Below are 20,324 nucleotides of genomic sequence, written 5' to 3'. Positions count from 1 at the left end.
TAAAATTTGACAAAATTTTGGTTGGTTGAATTACTAAAGATACAGTAATTCTCAAAAGTCACACCTGTTCTCACCCTCACTATACTTCCCCCCCATCCAGAGTGTGATGTCTTTATGTGAAGTGGAAAGGGGGATGAGATTAAAAAACAAGTTTGAAAAAATACTCGGTTAAAATACACGACGATAAGAACCAGCCACTTCGCTTCTGGAGAGCTCAGATTTGGAACGACTGAAGTCCCCGCCTCCATATCAAGGGAGACTGTCCAAAAATGTGCTGTGCATCCACAAAAGTGGCAGAGGATATATCCACAAGGAGGGAACAGGCTGTGGCGGAGAGAGCGCAGAGGGGGTCTGTCTGTGCCCTGAGACACGACAGGTGGGTCTCACGGCTGCCTCTTTGAGGTCCTTTCCCCACCCCCCAAAAACCTACCCTGCATAATCCTGGTAAAATAGGCCACGGTAGAAATTCTTAAAATCTTAAAAAATGAAACAAAATCCTAAAGTGGAAAGGCATCTTATGCAAACCAAGGGCCACTGGAAGAGAGAAGAACCAGGCCAGTCTCCAGCTGGACACACCCCAAGAGAGGCCCGGTCCCTTGCAGGTAAGCCGCAGAAACACGCTCTTTTCCACCAAGGCTGGAAAAAGCACATGCCTGTGGGTCCAACACGGCACAACTCCAAAACGCAGATGATGTGATGCGTTTCTCAGTGGCTGAAACTCCACGCTGACCGCCACGCTGACGCGCGGGTCCTCACTCCGCCGCGCTCTGCTGCGTCTAGTACGCCAGCGGTGAACCACATGCTGCCTTTTAAGATCCTCTCCCCAACCTCCCTCTTAGGACACCAGACTGAAGAGACTGTACCTCTAAAACCGCACCTTGAATGCAACTGAGCATTAAGAAAAACATCAATCATACGCAGGCTCACGGAACTACAGAATATTAGATGGGGGCGGGGGAGTGAGATTTCACAGATTATTTGGTCTAATGACTTTTCAGATGCACAACTGAGACCCAGAGAGTTTAAGTGATTTGCCCGAGGAAACACAACTAGGGAGTAGCCACTGATATGTTCATTTTAATACGTTTTTGTGTTCAATAAATTGATTGTGTTCAATAAATCTGTCTTTTATATAAAACTGAAGCTAGGCTCCTTTCTTTTACATTTTATTATGACTGTTTACTTATCTATCTCCCTGTGTTCCAGCCTCTCACCCAACAGGTTCAACAAAGGTAGGAGCAGTGTTATTATTTTAGGACCAGTATTTTTGCTTCAGCATCCCTGAGTCCTAGTACCGTGCCTGGAACGCTTGAGATAAGGGTCTAAGAAACGTTCTCGGGGGACCGAATGAAAGGACGAATAACAACCAAGAATTAAATTGCTTTTATGTATAAGGTATGTGTTAAACATTTGGGGAATACAAGAAGAATTGAGACATCCTTGCATCTATTTAGAAATGAGTCAAATACTATTAATAGAAGGTTCTGTTATCTAAAGGCTCCAAGGAAGACTTCTGGGAAGACGAGGGCCTCCCAGGCAGTGGAGGCTGGTAAGAGAAGCTTGGAGGGAAGACCCACAGGTCCCGTTCAAGGGACAGCATGGCTCGAGCAGTCCACCGCATAGGCAACAATGTCAGCGCCACACTCTGTGGCATCCTGGACCTGAGCTGAAGGCAGGCTGTTGCCCATGGCTAAATTCCCCATTGTCCAGGATTCTTTAAAAAGGAGTAACAAGTGAAGGCAAAACTGTTTGAAAGGCAAAAACTGTGTTCCCCCCAGAATCTCCACATGTACGGGCCTGGACGGTGCCACAGGCATGTCCACAAGAGGGACAGAGGGACAGGTGCAGCACAAGTTGTGCTGACGAGTATGTCTCTCCCTAGCAAGGTGGCTGCGGAGCTCTCGCAGTAACTTGGATACAAGCACCCAGAAGCCAAGGGGCCCAGCACCCAGGTAAATGGCCAGAGAAGGAGCTGCACAGGGTGTCATGTACTGGGAGTGGCAGGGGGGCCCCAGCTGCAGCTGGAAGGCTCTGGCAAGCAGGGCAGGCTAAGAGGGAGCTGAAACACAGGCCGGTGACCTCCAGCGCAGGGATCAAGCAAAAGCTGGCTGCCTACAGGATGCTCAAATTACCTCCCACCAGTGCAGTGGGAACGTAGTCATAACAGCTGTCTGGTGTGACACAGACAAAAGAACAGGGTCTCTGACTTCTTTTCTCACTCTTCAACTTATTCAGATGCTTCCACTTTCACAAGAGTGGGAGACAGATCAGCTGAAGCGGTCATTCAAACGGCGCTGGGCCAGGCTGAATCCCCTAGACCCTGCATAGTCAGAGTGAGCGTACTCAATATTAGGACATTTTTACACTTTAAACATCTATTGTTTTCTTCATACAACCTATAGAGCGTAACTTTCACTAACATCTTGGCTGGCATGCAGACCCTGAGCTTACAGTGACTCTGGACAGCCACAGTCCGCTCTGCCTCCAGACTCCTGTACCTTCCAGGCCAGCGGGAGAAGATATGCACAAGTTTTGCGTTTATTAGAAGGGGTGCGGGTGAGAACATTTTCAGAAGAAACTACCTTGGTGCCCGGCTACCACCCCCAGGCTGGCATGACCTGTGGAAACCTGGCTGTCCAAGAGCCCTCCTGTGGACACAATGCCCAGCTCTGCTCCATCTGTAACAGAACCTCAGTGCGCCCAGGGGACCCTGGGCACCCTCCATCCTACCTGGAAGAACTTTTACAGATCCTCTTTCCCAGCTTCTCACCTCACGCAGGAATCCCTTCTGCACCACACAGACACAGTTTTCCAGATCCTGCTTGGTTACCCTCAGGTACAGGAGGCTCATGTCCTTGCAAAGGAGTCCAGCCCTTTTTTTGTTTTTTAATGAAATCACGTGTGTTGGGAGTATAGTTTTCTGTTTTTTGTTTTTTAGGTATGCTTTTTTTTTGGTGAGGAAGATTGGCCCTGAGCTAACATCTGTTGCCAGTTTTCTTCCTTTATTTTTTCTCCCCAAAGCCCCAGTACATAGTTGTATATCCTACTTTTAAGTCCTTCTAGTTCTTCTATGTGGGACACCGCCACAGCAGGACATCATGAGTGGTGTGTAGGTCTGTGCCCAGGATCCGAACAGGCAGATCCTGGGCTGCCAAAGCAGAGTATGCGAATTTAACCACTACGCCACTGGGCTGGCCCCCCAGCCCACTTTCTGACAGATCTAATTTTCAGCACATTTTCCTTCAATTGATTAACAGTCACCTTGGTGTTTAGGAAATGAAGAATGCCGTCTAACTCCCGCCGATGGTCCAAGTTTGGTCCTCTGGAACCTACTGCTCTCCTATGTATTTTCCAGGCCAAGCAGATCTCGTTTCCACAAACATTTCTATTACGTTTTGGACCCTTTGCCTCCCCTGTTATCCCCCTTAAACAAGCCTCTGCCTGACTCTACATCCCTTAAAACCGGGCACAAGAACAAAACAGACATTGTCTCCTGAGCGAGCAGATAGGCTGTTGCTTCCCACATTATTACTCTATTAAGCCAGTTGAAGGTTAGGATTTACAGAGCTCTCTAAAACCTAGAAAAATCTTTGGGTCTCAGAGCGTAAAACCCAGCAGGTGGCAGCACCAAAAGGGAAGAGGCTTGGATCTGGACTGCTGAGTCCGAGCTTCCAGAAAGTGGCTGCGCCCTCTAGCTGTCGTGTGCCCTTGGACAAGGGATGTCTCTCACCCTCAATTTCCACATCTGTAAAACTGGCACAACAATGTTATTTCTATAAGAATTCAATGAGATGATACCTGGAAAGCACCTGTCACGTGAAAAGTCCTCAACAAATGCTGGCTGCCATGGTTACCGTTAACAGCAGCAGCACCATTCCCACGACCCCCTTGCTCTCTCCTGTCACTCCACACACACCGCTGAGCATATCCAGCAGGTCTGGCAGAAGTAGTAGAAATGCAGGAGTAAGACTTCACAATCCCTCTGTGTGAGGACATCCTGCTCTAGAAGACAGACGGTTATGCAGACAGACAACGCCAGAAGGAGCCGAAGCCACCTGGGAGGCATTCCTAGGTGTTTGGGGATCCAGAGGAGGGAGGCTCAGTATCTGCTGGGGCTGCCCGGGAAGGCTTCTTAGCTTCAGCAGACTCAAACAGGACTGTGGCAGGTGGGCAGGAATGGAGTGGGGAGGGGTTTACAGACAGAGAGCACAGACATGTGTAAAGGCACAGAGGTGTAAGAGCATGGTATCCATATGAAAGATAAGGTCAGTGGTCCAGAGTGGCAGGACCAGGATGCAAAAAGGGAGGGAGCGGGCAGTGAGGGGCTGGAGGAGATGAAAAGAAATGAGGCCAGGCGGGAAAATCACTCATTAGCTTTCAGAATGTAAATGAGGGCCTACTATGTGCCAGGCACAGGAGAGCTGTGGTAAGACAGACAAGGTCTGTGCCTCACAGGGCTTATGCTCCAGCGGCAGGACCCGGAGGGCCTTGTACGTCATGCTGCGAGGACAGGGGGTGGGATGTGGCAGACTGTATTTTTCAAAGATGACCATGACAACATCTCCCATCCCACATGCTCTTCTTCAAGGTGACCTTGTCGCCCTCCCAATGAGAGGTGGGGTCCACATTCCCTCCTCTGAATCTGGAGGGCTGTGACTACTTTGACCAATGCAGTAGGGTAAAAGCAATGCTCTGTGACTTCCAAGGCTAGATGATGAAAGGGGACACAAGCGGCTTCGCTTTGCCCACTATAACACTTGCCTTGGGGCGGGAGCTCCCAGGTGAGAAATCTGCCGACCATAAGGCCTCCATGTGGCGAGGGAGCCAAGCCACCTGGAGAGGTGTGGACGTCCTAACCTTTACGTCACCCCAGCCCAAGTGTCAGTCGCATGAGTGAACAAGCTTTGGAATGACTTGGACCCCAGCTGTCAAGCCAGCTCCAGCTCTGGAGGCTTCCCAGCTGAGGCTCCAGATGTGGTGGAGCAGAGACAAGCCATCTCCACTGTACCTTGTCCCAATTCCAGATGCAGAGTCCCCATGAGCATAATAAAATGGTGGCTTCAAGCAGCTAGATTTTGTAGTCACTTGTTTTATAGTCACAGCAGCTAAAACACAGAGTTCACCCAGCAGGCAATGGGGAGCCACCGAGGAAGGACAAGCAGGTGATAATGTAACCAGATTTATACTCCAGAAAGATTTTTCTTACCAAAGTCTAAGATGGATTTGTGGGATGGGCATTGAGAGCAGAGGCAAGGAAAGCAATGAAGGGATGAATGTAATCATCTGGGGGAGAAGCAGGAGCGGCGAGACTAGAGAGAACCATGGCGAAGATGCTGAAGGGACAGAATCCATCAAACTTAGCGACTGGCGTTCCAGAAGCAGAAGGAGTCTGAGATTCTTTCTAGGTTCCGACTGTGGAAGAGAAATGGATGTGGAAACAAAAGAGGAGAAACAGGTTTGCAGGGAGGAAGAGGAGTCAGACTGTGGACGTGTTAACACGGCCTCAGTGACACCCTGAGACACAGTGCCCAGGCTCTGAAGTTAGGCTGTTGGCGTTTGAGTCCAGGCTCCCTAACTCACCAGCTCCGCAACCCTGGGCAAGATACTCACGCTCTCCAAGTCCCTGTGTCCTCATCAGGAGAATGGGAAGAGACCGTGTGGATTAAAGTGAGGATGAAAGACAGAATATAAATAAAGAGCTGCACACAGTGCCCGGCATTGAGCGGTGCTCAATAAATAGCAGCCACTATTATTAATATGATCACAGTGACCATTATTATTAACTATTATGCATACTTGGTCAGAGGCAAGGCAGGTTCTTTGTACCTGGAGAGCCTGGCCACAGGGCATTAAATGAAAACTGTTCCCAAGGAATCTCACGCACCGGAAGGGTTTATTCAACCGTAGAGTCCACGTCAACTACTAAAATAGCTACACCAGCCTGCAAAGGAGGGAGGAGAGCCAGTCTGTTAGGTGTCCTCCACCTTTGCCTCCTGCCTTCTCTCCCAACTCAATGGTTGAGTGGTTTTAATTAACAACTCCCACAGAGGAAGCCCCAAGTCACTTGATTAGTAAAGCGCTCACTTGCCGTGCATGGTTCTGAGGTCTCCGCGTGGTGCTGAGCTTGTAATTGTGGGTTTTGTTTGGGTTCGCGGGGGGGGGGGGGGGGGGGGCACGAGAACAGTTTCCTCAGAGAAATCCAGGGATCACATCTGTGAAGGCTGGAAACCAGAGGCGACTAAAATGCCCCCTTTCACAAGATTTCACAGCAGAAACCACACTGCGGTGAGTGCGTCAGAAAATCACCACGGAGCTGGCTCGGGATCCGAACCGCCCACCTCCAGCCACCTCGCTGGGTTTCATTTCCAACACACACAGACCAGTTTGCCCCATTCGCTTTCCGCACAAGCGCCTGGGGATGTTGACACAAGCGTTTCTAACACTACAGTAAAGACCTATGACACTGAATTGAAATGAAACACGTAATACTGCTTTCGAGGCAAAGAAAAGTAGCTGCCTTGGCCCCTGCCAGCCTCCAGGGTCTTTGCACAAGCATTCTCCAAGCAGGTTCAAGGTCCTGGACAACTCAGCCTTCGGAGCCCCACGCTCCAAACACCAGCTTCCAGCTCTCTCTTATTGTGCCCTAAAATGGCACGGGGTATCCAGGGCTTCCAGTGTCCAGAGGGTGCCCACTCCTCCTTTTTGGTCTCGCCTGCCATCTATCAGAGCATGGCATCGAGCTACGGTGGAAAGCCATACTGCAGAGTCCTGGGGACCACAAGCTTTGCATTCAGCCCTGTTGAACATGAGTTCTGGCAGTTACTACCATGTGACCTGGTCAAGTAACTTAACCTCTCTGAGCTTCGAGTAACTTAACCTCAACTGTAAAAAGGGAATGGAAAAACAGCCTCGATTGCAAAGAAGTCATGTAAAGAGAAAGTGAGACGATATATGGAAACAGCTCAACACAGTGCCTAGCACATAACAGAGACTCAAATGCGGTTTGGCTGTTAGGAACTATGGTACCCCTGCTGCAGGACAGGCAGAAAGACCCCTGTCAGCAGGCACCGCTGGTCTGCTGCGCCCTTCTCTGCAGAGCCAACACCAGGCTGAGTCTGTCCTATGTTTCTGACAACTTGAGCTGACTTCACCCTTTCAACTTCACTGCTCAAGTATGTGAGATTCCTCATTTCGAAACAGATGACTGGGCAATTACAAGCACAAAGCTCTGGGAACTGGGGCATGGACTCTGACGATAGAGGAGAGAGTGCCACAGACCCGTCTCCCGCTTGTCCCAGGGTCATGAAGTGCATGTGCGCTCGATTTATAGCTAGAAGGCCCTGAAGACACACTTGGGCCTCTCTTTAGACTCAGAATCTCATTTCACTTTTGGGTCTCAAAAATCGTCAGCCCTCTAAGGTGTCCATGGCAGGGTGTCTGTCTCACTCTGTAGTGATTTTGGGACTGAGAGCAAAGGTCAAAACCTCCACTTCTCAGGGAGATTTCCAACCAGACCCCTGAGGATTCTGGAAAGGATGGAATAATTCTTCCAAAGCCTGCACAGATGCTTGATGTGCGGTCATATCTCAGGTGGGACGCGAGACCTTGAGACCTCGCCGATGTTCCTACAAGCTGCTGTGTTGCTCGTTGACTCTGGGCCACAGGTGAGCTGTGTGTGCCTGAGACGACTCATTCCCACTGATCTACCGCAAGGCCTGCTTACAGACTACAATGGCTAATTTTGTGTGTCAACTGGCTAGGCCATGACAGCAGATATTTGCGTAAACACTAGTCTAGATGTTGCCATGAAGGTACTTTTCAGAGGAGATTAACATTTAAATGGGAAGACTTTGAGGGAAGCAGATTACTCTGCTTAATGCGGGCGCACCTTATCCAATCAGCTGAAGACCTTAAGAGGAAAGAGACTGATGATCTCTAAGGAAGAGGCAGCTCCACCCCCTGGCTGCCTGGGCAACAACAGCTCTGCCTCTGGAGAAGGCTGACTCGTACATAGACCACCTCCAACCCAGAGAGCAGATATCCAGTCATCGTGCTCAAGGAAAAGAAACAGCACAACATCATCTCTGTGAGCGTTCTAAGTAGGATAAACGACTAGGAAGGCAAGCAGACGTGATAACTCCGAGAGGCCAAAGGCAACTACGATGTTCTCCGTGCCAAGCACTTCTAAACACCATCTCCCTTCTTTCTCACCACACACCTAAGAGGTAGGCTTCCATTTGACAGATGGGGAACAAATTCAGAAAAGGAAGCAATTTCCCCAAGGCCACACAGCTGGCAAGCCAGGAACAGGAAGCCAGGTCGTCTGACTCCAAGTATAAAGTTTCCTCCATTATCCCGTGCCCTCCAGAGCAGCATGATGAGAGGAACATGAGTTCCCGACAAAACTTAAGTTTCTTATCTTGATCTGAGTACAGGCACATGTGGCCCGTTTTTCTGAGTCTTTCAACATGCGCTTACTGTCTCAGGGCCAAAATACTCTCAACCTCATCCAAATGTTTCTTTTCCTATTCACCTCAACTCGAACTTGGTTTGCTCCAACCTTGCCATCATAAATCTGTTGAGCCACTCTGTAGATGCTGACCCTCGAACAATAACTGGGAAGGGTATTTTCAGTGATCTATATGCTTAAGATAAAAACAAATATGGACTAGGTTTTCTAGACGAGAGCTATAGGAAAGCTTAACAGGAAAAATGAGGGACCTTAGAGTCTCTCTGTGACAGCTCAGTTCTCTCCATTCATGACACATTTGCAAAGCACCGAGGAGAGCAAGACAAGCCTGCAGACTAGCGCACTCCAGCAAAGAGGGTGGTCCTGATGCAGGACAGAATGCCCAGCCACAGCAAGGTGCTAAAGCCAGAGTCTGGGGGTTACGTAAGGTACCCAGCACACAGAAAGGGTACAATCCACGTTAGTCCCTGCTCCCTGCCACCCACGGAGAGCTAGAGTTGGAATATACCTCTCCTGGATGTGTAAGTACCCCTTGGTAAGTGTGAGCTCATGGATTCCAGGCTTACCCTGATGAGGACCTATAATGACCAAAAGTGAGCCCAAAATAAGGAGTACCAAATGGTTCAACCCTGAGAACAAGTCACTGCCTGCCTCCTCTTGTCAGTCAGACCTTGAGTGCTGCCACAGGCCTGGGACGGAGGACACCTGTGAGATATCTGTCAACTTGAAATAATTAAAACACGGAGTCCCTCTGTAGTGCTGATTAATGGACCTGAGGTGGAAGTTCCCTGGGTTAAGCACCTGGGCTAGTCTGAGTACCGCACAAACACTGCCCCGTGTTTTGTTGACATTGCTCACTGGTGAAGAGTCCTGGGAAGGCAAAGTCTGCTCCAAGAAGATGGCAGACAGCCCAGACGGCGGGCAGGAAAGGAAGGAGCGCCTTGCTCTGCCTGATGCATCACAGCAGGGTTCTCAAACCCAGCACAGTGGCTGTAGGGTTTAGGGGTATTCATATTTCCCACATGAATATCAGTCAAGGTCTCACTGCAAACCCCACTGACTGTCAGGAGGTCTCACAGGGTCTTGGTGACGAGTAAGGGTGGAAGGGAATGAAACACGCTGAGTAGTTGAACTTTGCCCTGGGCACTGAAGCGCGTATTACACGCATATCGTATCCCATTTAATCTTGGCAACAGCATCGTTATTCTGAGGATGATTTGGAAGGATGTACGAGGCCCCAGGCACTGTACCACCAGCACCTCGCCTGTGTTATCTCATTCCATCATCACTGCAGCTCTGGGGGTTATTATTCTCATTTGCGGATAGGGAAAGCTGGCTTCCCAGAAGGATAACGGAGAACATAAAAGGCCCCCACAGGCCTGCCCTGCTCTCAGATCCACCTCTGAGCCCCCATGTTTTGCCTTTCAATGCTGACATTCATCACCACCTGCCTTGTGTGAGGACTGGGTGTTTCTGCCCAGGGCCAGCTCGCCCACTGGGCCCTGGGCTTCTCCAGGGCAAGAACTGGAAGGCTGCGTGGTTGGGGTTTTCCCAAAGCCCAGGCACTACATTCTATAGGCTACCCCATCCTCTGCTAAGATCTTCAGCTGGCCCTGGTCTGGGGCTGGGGGAGGCCTGAGACAAACCGAGGGCACTGGGTGCATGACGACAGGCACAGAGGAGAGCTGGAAAGGGACGGAGGGTGCTGAGGACAAATGTCAACTGTTTCCCAGCCAGTCTCAGCACAGGCTGGAACCTGCGAGTCGTCCTTGTCTCTCTGGCACCTTCAGGCCCTTTGTCCAACTGGCCCCAATGTCAGGCTGAGTTTAATGCGGAAAGTCCCTCTACTAACCCCTCTGCACGTCTGTTCCCAAGGCCTCGGCCTCACCCAGAGCCACGCCACTGCTCTCTGGACTCTAACAGCTTCTGACCTGAGTCCACCTTCCTCCTGTCTTGAATCTCCAACTGGTCCCAGGCCCCATTCTCATAAAAACACACCCCATACCCATATGTCTTCATGCCCTTGCTCTTGACCTTGGTCTGCCTGGCCACTCTTTATCCTTCAAAGCCACATGTCCTGAAGATGCTGCAGCTGCCGCTGCCAGTGGACACTATGGTAGTGACCACCTGCTGAGTGCTCTGTGCATGCACAATTTCACTGAAGCCACACGACAACCCTGTGAGATGGGCACGGGGAAATTAAATAGCTCGCTCCAAGACACACAGCTAAGAAAGCTGGAGCCAGCCCCGGAATCCAGGTCGGACTCCATAGCTCACACTCTTCCCACTGCTCTATCTCACAGTAGGCTCTTTATTTCCCATTAATTGTCCCCACACGATCCACTGGTTCCCCGGGTCTCCACAGCCCACCACTCTTACACCGACCCACCTACTTCCCTGTACCCTGGGCTTCCTCCATGGTATTAGGATCTAGGGCACTGCGTCTTGTTCATTTCCCTTGGCCTCAGTGCCTTTAGCACAGTCTCTAGCACACAGCAAACTCAATAAACACTCTTTAAATGGGATTTTACTGCCTTTTTCCTGGAACCTCTCTAGAAGGCAGGCCAAAGGAAAGGTTTCCAGATTCCAACCCAGGAGAGCTGTGCTTTGGAAAGCTTTGATGTCACTAAGGGTGGGAGGGCGGACGGGCGGGCAAGGAGCAACCCCATCCGGGAGGTATCACTTTCTTCTCCCAAAGCACCCACTTTTGTTCCCTCCCCGCTTTACTTCCCCGCAGGATGCTGGGGGGAGGTGGGAAGGGATTCAAATCTCAAAGCAAGCTAGGAAATTCCCAAGAAGTCAGGGCCTAAGCCCAGTTTCCTGGTTAGACAAGACATCCCCTTTTTTCTCTCTTCCCCACAAATCGCTAGGCCAATGTTTGTTGTTAGTCATGAGTGGCAGGCTGGACTGCCCGCGTCAAAGTTGGACCACGCTTCTGTTCTCCCCGGGGCTGTTCTCCAGTAACTCTTTTTTTAACCCTGGGTGTCCATCTGCTAAATCCGTCGTCACCAACAGTGGCGAGAGTGGGCCTGGGAACGCTGGAGCATTCCGCTCTTTCAGCATGCTGTTAGCTCAATTGTTCTTTCTCCTCTGATAAGACTGCCTACCCAGCTGCTGATAAGGGCTGACAGCTTCCCCACACTCGGTAAATCAAGTGGGTCCCCTGTGGATGGAAGAGGGAGTGTACAACTGATGTCTCCCCAGCCGTCAGGGACAACTGATATTGGCAGCCAGAGGCATCCATCAGCCAAAGGGCCCGTGTCAGATGACATCACAACCACGCGGGGAGGCTGTCACTCGTTCTGCAACACTCGGAGAAATTAATCCTGCCCCAGGCACAGCTCTGTGCTCACTTACTCCACCCAGAGAGCTGCTTATGAAAACAGGGGCATTGTATTTGCCTGGGATACTTAACATCAAGGAAAATGTCAGACAGGGAAAGTACTTACGGTTTCTGTGAACTCATAACCATTAAGACCTGTCAGCAAGGAAACAACCCATGGGGCTACTCTGGGCCTGTGGCCTCATGCTGGAGCTCCATTGTATTCCTTAAGTAAGTGCGTGTGTGCGTGTGTGTGTGTGTTTTAAGAGGAGAGCAGTGCATTATGGGCAAGGGACTTGCTCAAGGCCCTGAAGATGTGTCTGCCCAGAGAGGTGAGTCCTTACCTTTCCATGATGGTTCAACCTTCCTGACCCCCCTGAGCCTCGCCCAGTGGCTCACCAGCAACCGGACTTCCCAAGCCCCCCAAGCCAAGATCATTTCAGAGGGATCAACCCGTAGAAACAAGAGCCTACGCTTTGCGAATCCCAGGTGCCTGCCGCGCCCTGCTGGAACCTGCCCTGACCGCTGCCTCTCAGGGCGGTCTCCCCTAAAATCATTTACCTTGGCTCCAGCTCCAGGGTGCGTTCTGGCTGTAAGGAGTATTTTGGCTTCCTCTCCTATCAGTTTGCCGGGAACAACAGCCTGTCAAGGTCGCTTCAGGTCTGGCCTGGAAGGACCATGAGAAACACTTGACAGATAAGAAAGAGCCTTTCACGCTATCAACGCTGCCTTTTTGACTTGCAGTGCTGTTGCCTGCTGCGTTCTAGGCTGACTTAGTGAGCAACACCTCCCGAACTTGTCCCACGATGGCCAAGGGAGGGAGGAAGAGAAGAACAGGGGTACCTCCACCCCTTCCCGCTCCAGCCCTAGGGCCTGAGCTGTCTCTTTCTTCCTGTACTGTCAACTCAAGCTCACTGGGATGGAAGCGGTCAAAGGTCTGGAATAATCAGACAGTAGGAGACAGGGTGGAGGAGAGGGGAGACCACGCCCCTGGGGGCTCAAGCTCAAGTGGCTTCCATCTGAGGCACATCTTCATTCAGAGGCAAGTGACTGCACTTGCTTTGCCGAAGGTCAGCGTAGCATTTGTTCACTGAGCATTTATTGACTCCTTACTATGGAACTGGCACTGCCAGCCAATGAAGAGATGAGAGCATCTAAGACGGACTTGACCTTGACCTCTCAGAGCTTGTACCAAGCTCCACCTCTTCCTCATAATTAGCACACTGAAGCAGTTAATAAAGCATTTTACCTGGATGCGTTGATTATATATATATATACACACATACATATATATTTGTAATAATTCTGATGTAGTGTTATTACGGATACGTCAAATACCATGAGAGAACAGAGAAGAGACAGCACCCCTGCTTGGATAGAATCAGGGAAGGCTTCAGAGAGGAGGTGATCAGGCAGGCTATGATGGGAAAGGCAATCTAAGCTCAGGGTATGGCACATGCAAATGATGCTTGGAAGCATGGCACACCCCATGGTGGATTAAATGTTCATGCCCCGCCCCCCATTCATATGTTAACACCCTAACCCCAGTGTGATGCTGTGAGGGAGCACGGCTTGATGAGATCATGAAGGCTGGGCCCCTGTGATGAGATTAGTGCCCTCCTAAGAGAAAGACACACCAGAGCCTCTTCTCTGGGCCATGTGAGGACACGAACGGCAAGTCAGGAAGGGGCCCTCGCCAGAACCCAATCACGCTGGCACCTTGACCTTGGATGTGCAGCCTCCAGAGCTGTGAGAAATGAACGTTCGCTGCTGAAGCCTCTGGGTCTGTGGTGCTTTCCTACAGCAGCACGAGCTGACTACGGCATGCCCGACACAGTTATGGAGCTATAAGTTCATCAGCAGGGAGGGGTTCCTCAGCTGCTGAGGAGGCGGGTATCCCAGCAGGCACCTGTGCACACAGTGTGTCTGCCAATGGAGCAACCCCTGCCACCCAACAGGGGAAGCCCTCAGCCCTCAGAAAGCAACACTGAAGACCAGCTGGCTTACAAGCCGCCTTCCTCTCCCACACTGGACTACTGCGCAGCCCACATCGGAAAGACCAGCCAACTGCTACATCTCCTCTTCCTCAGCCCCAAACAGCACCAGCCCGAGCCTTAAACTGACACAATGACTCAGAGTTAAAAGCAATCAAACCCACAGCATCGCATCCCACCTTGGCCACTAGATGGAGCTATGCATCGCATCAAAAAGACACCACGGGCAAGGAGATTGTCTCCGTGCTCTGCAAGTAGAATCACTGAGTTTCACAGCTGGTGGCAGCAAGTTCTGTAAGTCCAAGGCCCTGTGAGGACAGGCATGGAGAATACGCCATTCACAAAACATTCATGAAACACCTGCTTGTTTGAGTCTCTGAGCTTAGAAAAATAATGGGTACTGGACACCCTCTAGGAGCCCCAAGTTTGGTGGAGAAACGACACACACACACACACACACCCTGTACATGACATTTCTTAAGCATCCCAGGCTTTGCCAGTGCTTTTCAAGCTCCATTTCTAACTCCTTTGGCAGAGTCAGGATTAAATCTCAAATCTGTTTGCCTCTTGAGACCATACTCTTTGCTCGACACCATCCAGCCTCTCTGAAACACTTCCCATGCAAAGTAAAAGGCTCACAAACAAGGTTGGGTGTGAAACAAGCTCACGAGAAACACACAAAAGAGAGCTAACCTTGACTAGGGGAATCTGGAAGGGCATCACGGAGGAGGTGTTCTTTTTTTTTTTAGGATCAGTCAGATGGGCTAGAGGGGAAAGGAATTCCAGGGAGAAAACAGCATGTCCTGAGGCACAGAGCTTTGCAAGCGCAGGAAACAGCCTTAGGTAATAAATGGCAGGTAGCCGAGAGCAATGGGGTGGGGGGTGGGCCTGGGCTAACGCAGGGAGGGCCCATAAGGAGCCTCGCTTGTTCAGTTAAGAAGTTGAGATCTGTCCCACAGGCAACGGGAAGCCACCAAAGGTTCTTAGAGAAATTTCTGATATTAAATTTATACATATAAATAGTCATTCTTTTTCCAGGAAGAAATGTATATTCATACTTCGGAAGATTATATGACTCACTGCCTCCTTTGAAAAGAAAAAAATCATCTTCCCAAACATATGGATGGAAAGTCTCTCCCTTTAATTTTACTCTATACCACATGGCACTCCGAATTTTTAGAAGACGAGTGGATGGATTGACTCCACAGATCAAAACTTACAGAGACATCTTCATCTGTTGTTTTAAATTCTTCTCTACTAACTGTAGCCAGAGTCCAACTTATCAACAAGAGGAAGTGGTGAGGTCGGGTGACAACTTGGATGTGCTTGGCACACAGTAAGTATGATAGAAGGGTTTCACACACACACAGACGAGGCATGTGCCATTAGGTTCTTGGCTAAACTCCATGGAGAGAATGCACTTTCAGCCCCACTTCAGGGAGACCTGCGTGACACACACAGGTGCATGTGGTATACACTCAGTGAAGACATGAACTGTAGACATCAGAGAACAGCTGCTGTGCCACAGAGGTACAGCGCCACTTTAAAAACAAAGATCAGAGGTTTTCAGAAACGAGAATTTACTTCCATATTAGGCTTTCTAAATAAACTTGCTGTAAACTTTTACAAGCACTTTCCTCGGAGAGCCTCTGTACAGATTTATATATTACTCACGCATCAGGCTGCTCCCGCTAAGCCAAACATCTGGATAAAAACTCGAATCATTTCATTGTCTCCAGGTGCCTGGATGTTTGCGGTGGATCAGACATCTAGACCCTGTCCGAAACCGCATGTCTTTACCAGACAGCTGCCGTTCATCCGACACAACCTCAAAGAGAAACCTCAGCGTAGAAGGTTACAAAGCATTTTAATTGTCGTGCTTCAAGGCTCGGGCAAGTTAAATGACGTGCCTAACGTCACAGAGCTCCCGGGCGGCACAGCAGGCTTACGCTCTCTCTGTCTGCTGTCTCTGCTGTTTCCTTTCCACTGCACCAACTCCCTCAGAAACACAACTTACGTAGCAGATTCTGCAGCACAGACTAAATGACCAGTCCTTCAGCATCCCCAGCCTGGTCAAGTTTATAAGAGGAAGAAGAAATGAGTATAAGGACATTAAACAACTCGCCCTGAAGTCACGCAGAGGCATCTGATGCCTTGGCCTCAGAGTAGCAGCTCACCTGGGTTTTCCATGGAGCAGAGTCCTGCTCAGCGAGTGTTCTAGAACCTTACAACTAGAAGGAGTACCAAACGCCATTTGGGCTACCTCTCTTCATACGGAAGGTAAATTTCTACATTCAACGGAATGGGGGAAGAAAAACCAGACCAGAGCTCTCCCATTTCACTAATTGGGTGGTTTGCTTACATTTCCCCACTTTTATCTACACTTGCTGTAAACGCTCTCTCACTTGCTAAAAATGTAAGCTTCTCAAAGCAGGAACTGAAATGTAAACATCTGTGCTTTTTAGCAAGGGTAAAGGCTCCGGTTTGAGTGGCTAAAGAAACTAGAAACTTCTCACGGGACATCGCTAAGTTCAGGTTAGAGCATGCCAATGTCTCCACCTTGTGGACGCTGTCAACACTACATCCAGAGGAAGGCACTGCCCACCATCTACTGAAGATTAAAAGCCTGATCCCACAGTAAATTAAACTACTACAGGACACAAAAATCTCAGACTAGCCAAGAATTGTTTTGGTGCTATATTACAGTGGGAATTGATAATGATAGCCTTGAGGGCATACTAGATACTCCAAGTCTTCTGAATAACAATAAAAAGACTAAATTACATGCAATTTTAGTAGTAGGTGTATGTTACTGCTTGCCATGTTTACGGAAAACTAGAAACAGAAAATGATGGTCTAAATTAACTGGACCATTTAGTGTATTTATCATTCCATTAACTTTCCCAGGCATTCCGGATATTGTAAGGGTTTGGTGACTCCTGTCTTCTAAGATTTCAGTACAGGATGGTTCTAAAAGTAACAGGCAGAAAACCAAAGCACCTCCACGTCTAGGCTTTTAATTAAATAAAAGAACATTTCTAGTCAGACAGCTAGAACTAAGCAGAAGTAAATTAATTTTAAAATAAACCCCAGGAGTTGTGCTGTTTCAATGCAGCAACAAAACGTTGGACAAGATGGTTCAGTACAGTGCTTAAGGAAGAGGGCTCTGGAGCCCCTGGCCCTGGGCTCTGTCTCCTCATGCTATGGGGCCTTGGGCAAGTTATTCAGCCTTCCTGAACCTCAGTTTACTCATCTGTAAAATGGGGATTATGACATCACCTCCCTCCAAGGTTGCTGTGAAGACAGAATAAGATAACATACATCAAGCACCTAGCACAGAGTGGGAGAATTAGCTATTATTAAAATTATGAAAATATTGACCCACCCGTGGGCTTCTGGATCACTATGTTCATAGAAATGAGTGGCATGATTATTACACCCAATTTTTATCCTCTGTAATTTTGACTGCTAGAATGGTAGAACTTCTGGGCAAGTCAGTTAACAGATGAAGGCGACTCAGGCAAGTGGGATAAAGAGATGCACCTGCAGTTTACACAGGGCTCTGGGAGTCGAGCCAGAAACAGAAAGCCAAGTCTTGTGCTCCACACGGTCATGGCCCTGCTTAGACATCTTTGGGTCATCCCCCTGAATACCATGTGCGCACAAATGGAGAAACAGGGAGACTGGGTTTGTTCCTTCATCCATCAATCCATGTGTTCATTAATTCAGCAATATCTATAAGCTCCTATATGTACAATGCATGGGGAATTTGGCGGTGAACAAGCCAATGTGCCTGCTTCACAGTGCTTATTGCTGCAAGCAGCGGTGGGCAGCGAGACAATAAAATATAAACTCATCATCAGGACAATTTCCAATAGTGATAAGCTTTCAAAGGAGCATAAGGCGGGGTGATGGAGAGGAGAAGGCATGGGGCAGGCCGCATAAACCACCTCAACCGAATTGTCAAGCAGGGGCCCTCCACAGAGGTTCCAGATGAGCAGCAAGAGGGAAGCAGCCAAGCGAAGATCTAGGGAACAAAATCTAGGTCAAGAAACAGCGAGTGCAAAGGCCCTGAGGCAGGAAAAAGCTTGATGAGACCTTAGAATGAACAGCTGCAGCAGGGAAGTGAGGAGGGTAGAGAATGATAAGGTAAGGGCCGGATCCCATGCAACGAGGAAATCATGCCAAGGAGGCAGGGTTCCATCCTAAGTGCAAGGTTTGGTTTAAAGGACACAATATGGCTTATTGTCAAGTGTCATTCTGGCTGCCTGTGGAGCCTTGCTAGAACCACCCAGCGAGTTCCTGCCAAAACTGGACTGCAGTCTAGGTCTTGCGACTCTCAGCCCAGAAGGTACCCCTCCACGCACGGTCCTTGACGCGGACAGCAGAAAGTGAAGGAGGCAGTTCGATCTCCCCCAGAGGACTTAAACGCCTGCAAAGAGAACCCAGGGCCCAGCCTGCTCCACGCAGTGAAGAGAGAGGCGCCCCAGGGACTCACCCGCTTGTGATGTCATCCGTCCGGATGTTCTTGCTCAGAACGTCCCCATCGCTCATGTAGCCGGGGGCGTCCATGCTGATGCCTTCCAGGTCCAGCTCATCTCCTGCCTTGTCCGAGACGTCCACGTGGCAGACGCTGCTGCCTCTAGAGGCCAGCTGCCTCCTCAGAGGGGCAGAGTACACATAGCGGCCTGACTCGGTGCTGATGAACCGGCTGGCATTGGCTCGAGGCGGGTACCCGTTGCCCATAGAGGGGGCATCCCCTGCTTGGAGCCGAGGGCTGCACTGGCCAAGTCTCCAGGAGAGAGGAGTGGGCCTGCCTGTCAAGCTGAGGATGCTGCGCCCGCTTATCTCCGTGGTGACGTTGGTGTCGAATGTGGTTTCCAACGTGCTAGAAACACAAGGCCAGCCTTGGGTTAGACCCTAACGTGCCTAGTATTTGTTGCAGTGTCCATATTCTTTAAGTATTTCCCACATACAAAATAGTATCAAATGATAGGCACCAATGTTCCACCCAGTGTATTTCCTCTGTTAAAAATGAAAAGACGAAGCTGCACAACTATGTAACATTCTGAGAAGCCCAGCGGAGACTTCCTCCCCTAAAACATTGTGCAAGATACCCACTACTGACTACTTTAAGTAAGCGATCTTAACACTGGAATCTTCTTCCCAACCCAGGGAAGGAAGGAGAAAATGCTGACCTGACAACAATGAGGCAGCAAGGTTCCCACCCGCCCGTTCGTGCTGGCAGGCTGCGTCCCAGCTTTCCTTTGGAACGGCAGGAGGCACCGTCCACTCTGGAGCTCCTAACATCACATTTCACAGCTTCAGCTCCCTCCAGACTAAGCAGGTGGGGAGAGCCTTGATTTTCTAACTCTGAAGGGTCCACTTCCCCCACACTTTTGCTTCTCCCACATTTGTCCACAATGACAACTGAATGGGTGCAAAAGGCTGGAAGAGAGTGGTAAATGCCTAGGCTTGAGATCCATAACAAATCAAGTTACAGTGGCTGAATCTGCCAGGAGACTGAGCACTCCCCCGGCCAACAGAAAGACTCTTCTGCAGTCCACTGTCTTCCCGGCCCTGCAGGTATGCGGCCGGGTGAAGGTGACCAGTGTACCTCCGCACAGCTGCACTGCGGGTTCCTAACTGAGCAGAGAGCAAGGGTTCTGCCTGCGGAAGAAGCCTGAAGAAGGTAATGTCATCATGACCACCCTCGTCCAAGCTGAGAAATCCACCAGACTGCTGTAACCCACACGGAGGCCGTTTCAGTGATGATGGTGGAAACGGGGATGTTTCATCACCCATCACAGGGTCACAGGGTCCAGCCTCTGGCTCCATGCCATCAAATATCTAAAGGTTTGGGGAGCCCCACATCACACTCCCAAGTTTACTCTGCTCTGGAAGAAACAATTTGGTGCCTCAACTGTTTCTGTCTCCCTCCTCCCCTGCAGGCGGCCTTACTTTCCTCTTATTGGGGACCCCTAAGGTTTGGGCCCGGTCTTATTCAACATAGAACCCACGGAGGTTAACCTTGATTTGCCAAGACCACTGGCAGCAGGAAAGCCCTGCAGTCTCCTTGCCATATTCATTTATCACAGAGACGGAAACTGGAGAAGCAAGGCAGACTCCTGGGAGCTCAGTGGTACAACCAGAACTTGGCCTCAACTACCACAGCAAGACAGAAACATAAAACGTGGCTCTGCCCCGATCGTGATGGGAACACCAGGGCCGCATCCCCTTCAACTTCTCACTCAACAATGGAAACAACCCGACAAATGCTTCCAATGTAATCCTAGATTTCATCCAACTAAATCACGGTTTAAACATGCTCACAAGTTCTTACAAATTTTTCCTTACGTGTTTTATGCACGTGCATGACTAACAGCATTACAGAGTGTTGTGTATCAGAAGACCGGGTAGGAATTCAAGTTATTCACTTTATCGCACAGGTCAAATACAGTTCACCTGCTTGTTTCAACGGCACAACAGAGTTTTGGAAAATACACGTAAAATGAAATTTCAGTGGAGCTGGACTGCA

General features: G+C 49.7%; 1 protein-coding gene across 9 annotated transcripts in view; it reads right to left on the bottom strand.

The window, feature by feature from the left end:
* The window catches only part of NAV2 (neuron navigator 2), a 706,055-nt gene that overhangs the window by 132,758 nt on the left and 552,973 nt on the right, over nucleotides 1-20,324 (bottom strand). For 8 of the 9 annotated variants that reach the window (XM_070491341.1, XM_044752510.2, XM_070491340.1 and 5 more), the window contains one exon: nucleotides 18,285-18,674. In XM_070491341.1, the coding sequence (XP_070347442.1) occupies nucleotides 18,285-18,674 (390 nt within the window). Of the gene's footprint in view, nucleotides 1-12,353; nucleotides 12,475-18,284; nucleotides 18,675-20,324 lie in introns of those variants that run through there. The other variant, XM_070491347.1, reaches the window with a different exon arrangement.

This window comes from Equus asinus, chromosome 20 (assembly GCF_041296235.1).
Source record: "Equus asinus isolate D_3611 breed Donkey chromosome 20, EquAss-T2T_v2, whole genome shotgun sequence".
NCBI lineage: Eukaryota > Metazoa > Chordata > Mammalia > Perissodactyla > Equidae > Equus > Equus asinus.
Note: the sequence above shows the minus strand (reverse complement) of the source record. Positions and strands in the feature narration are given on the sequence as shown.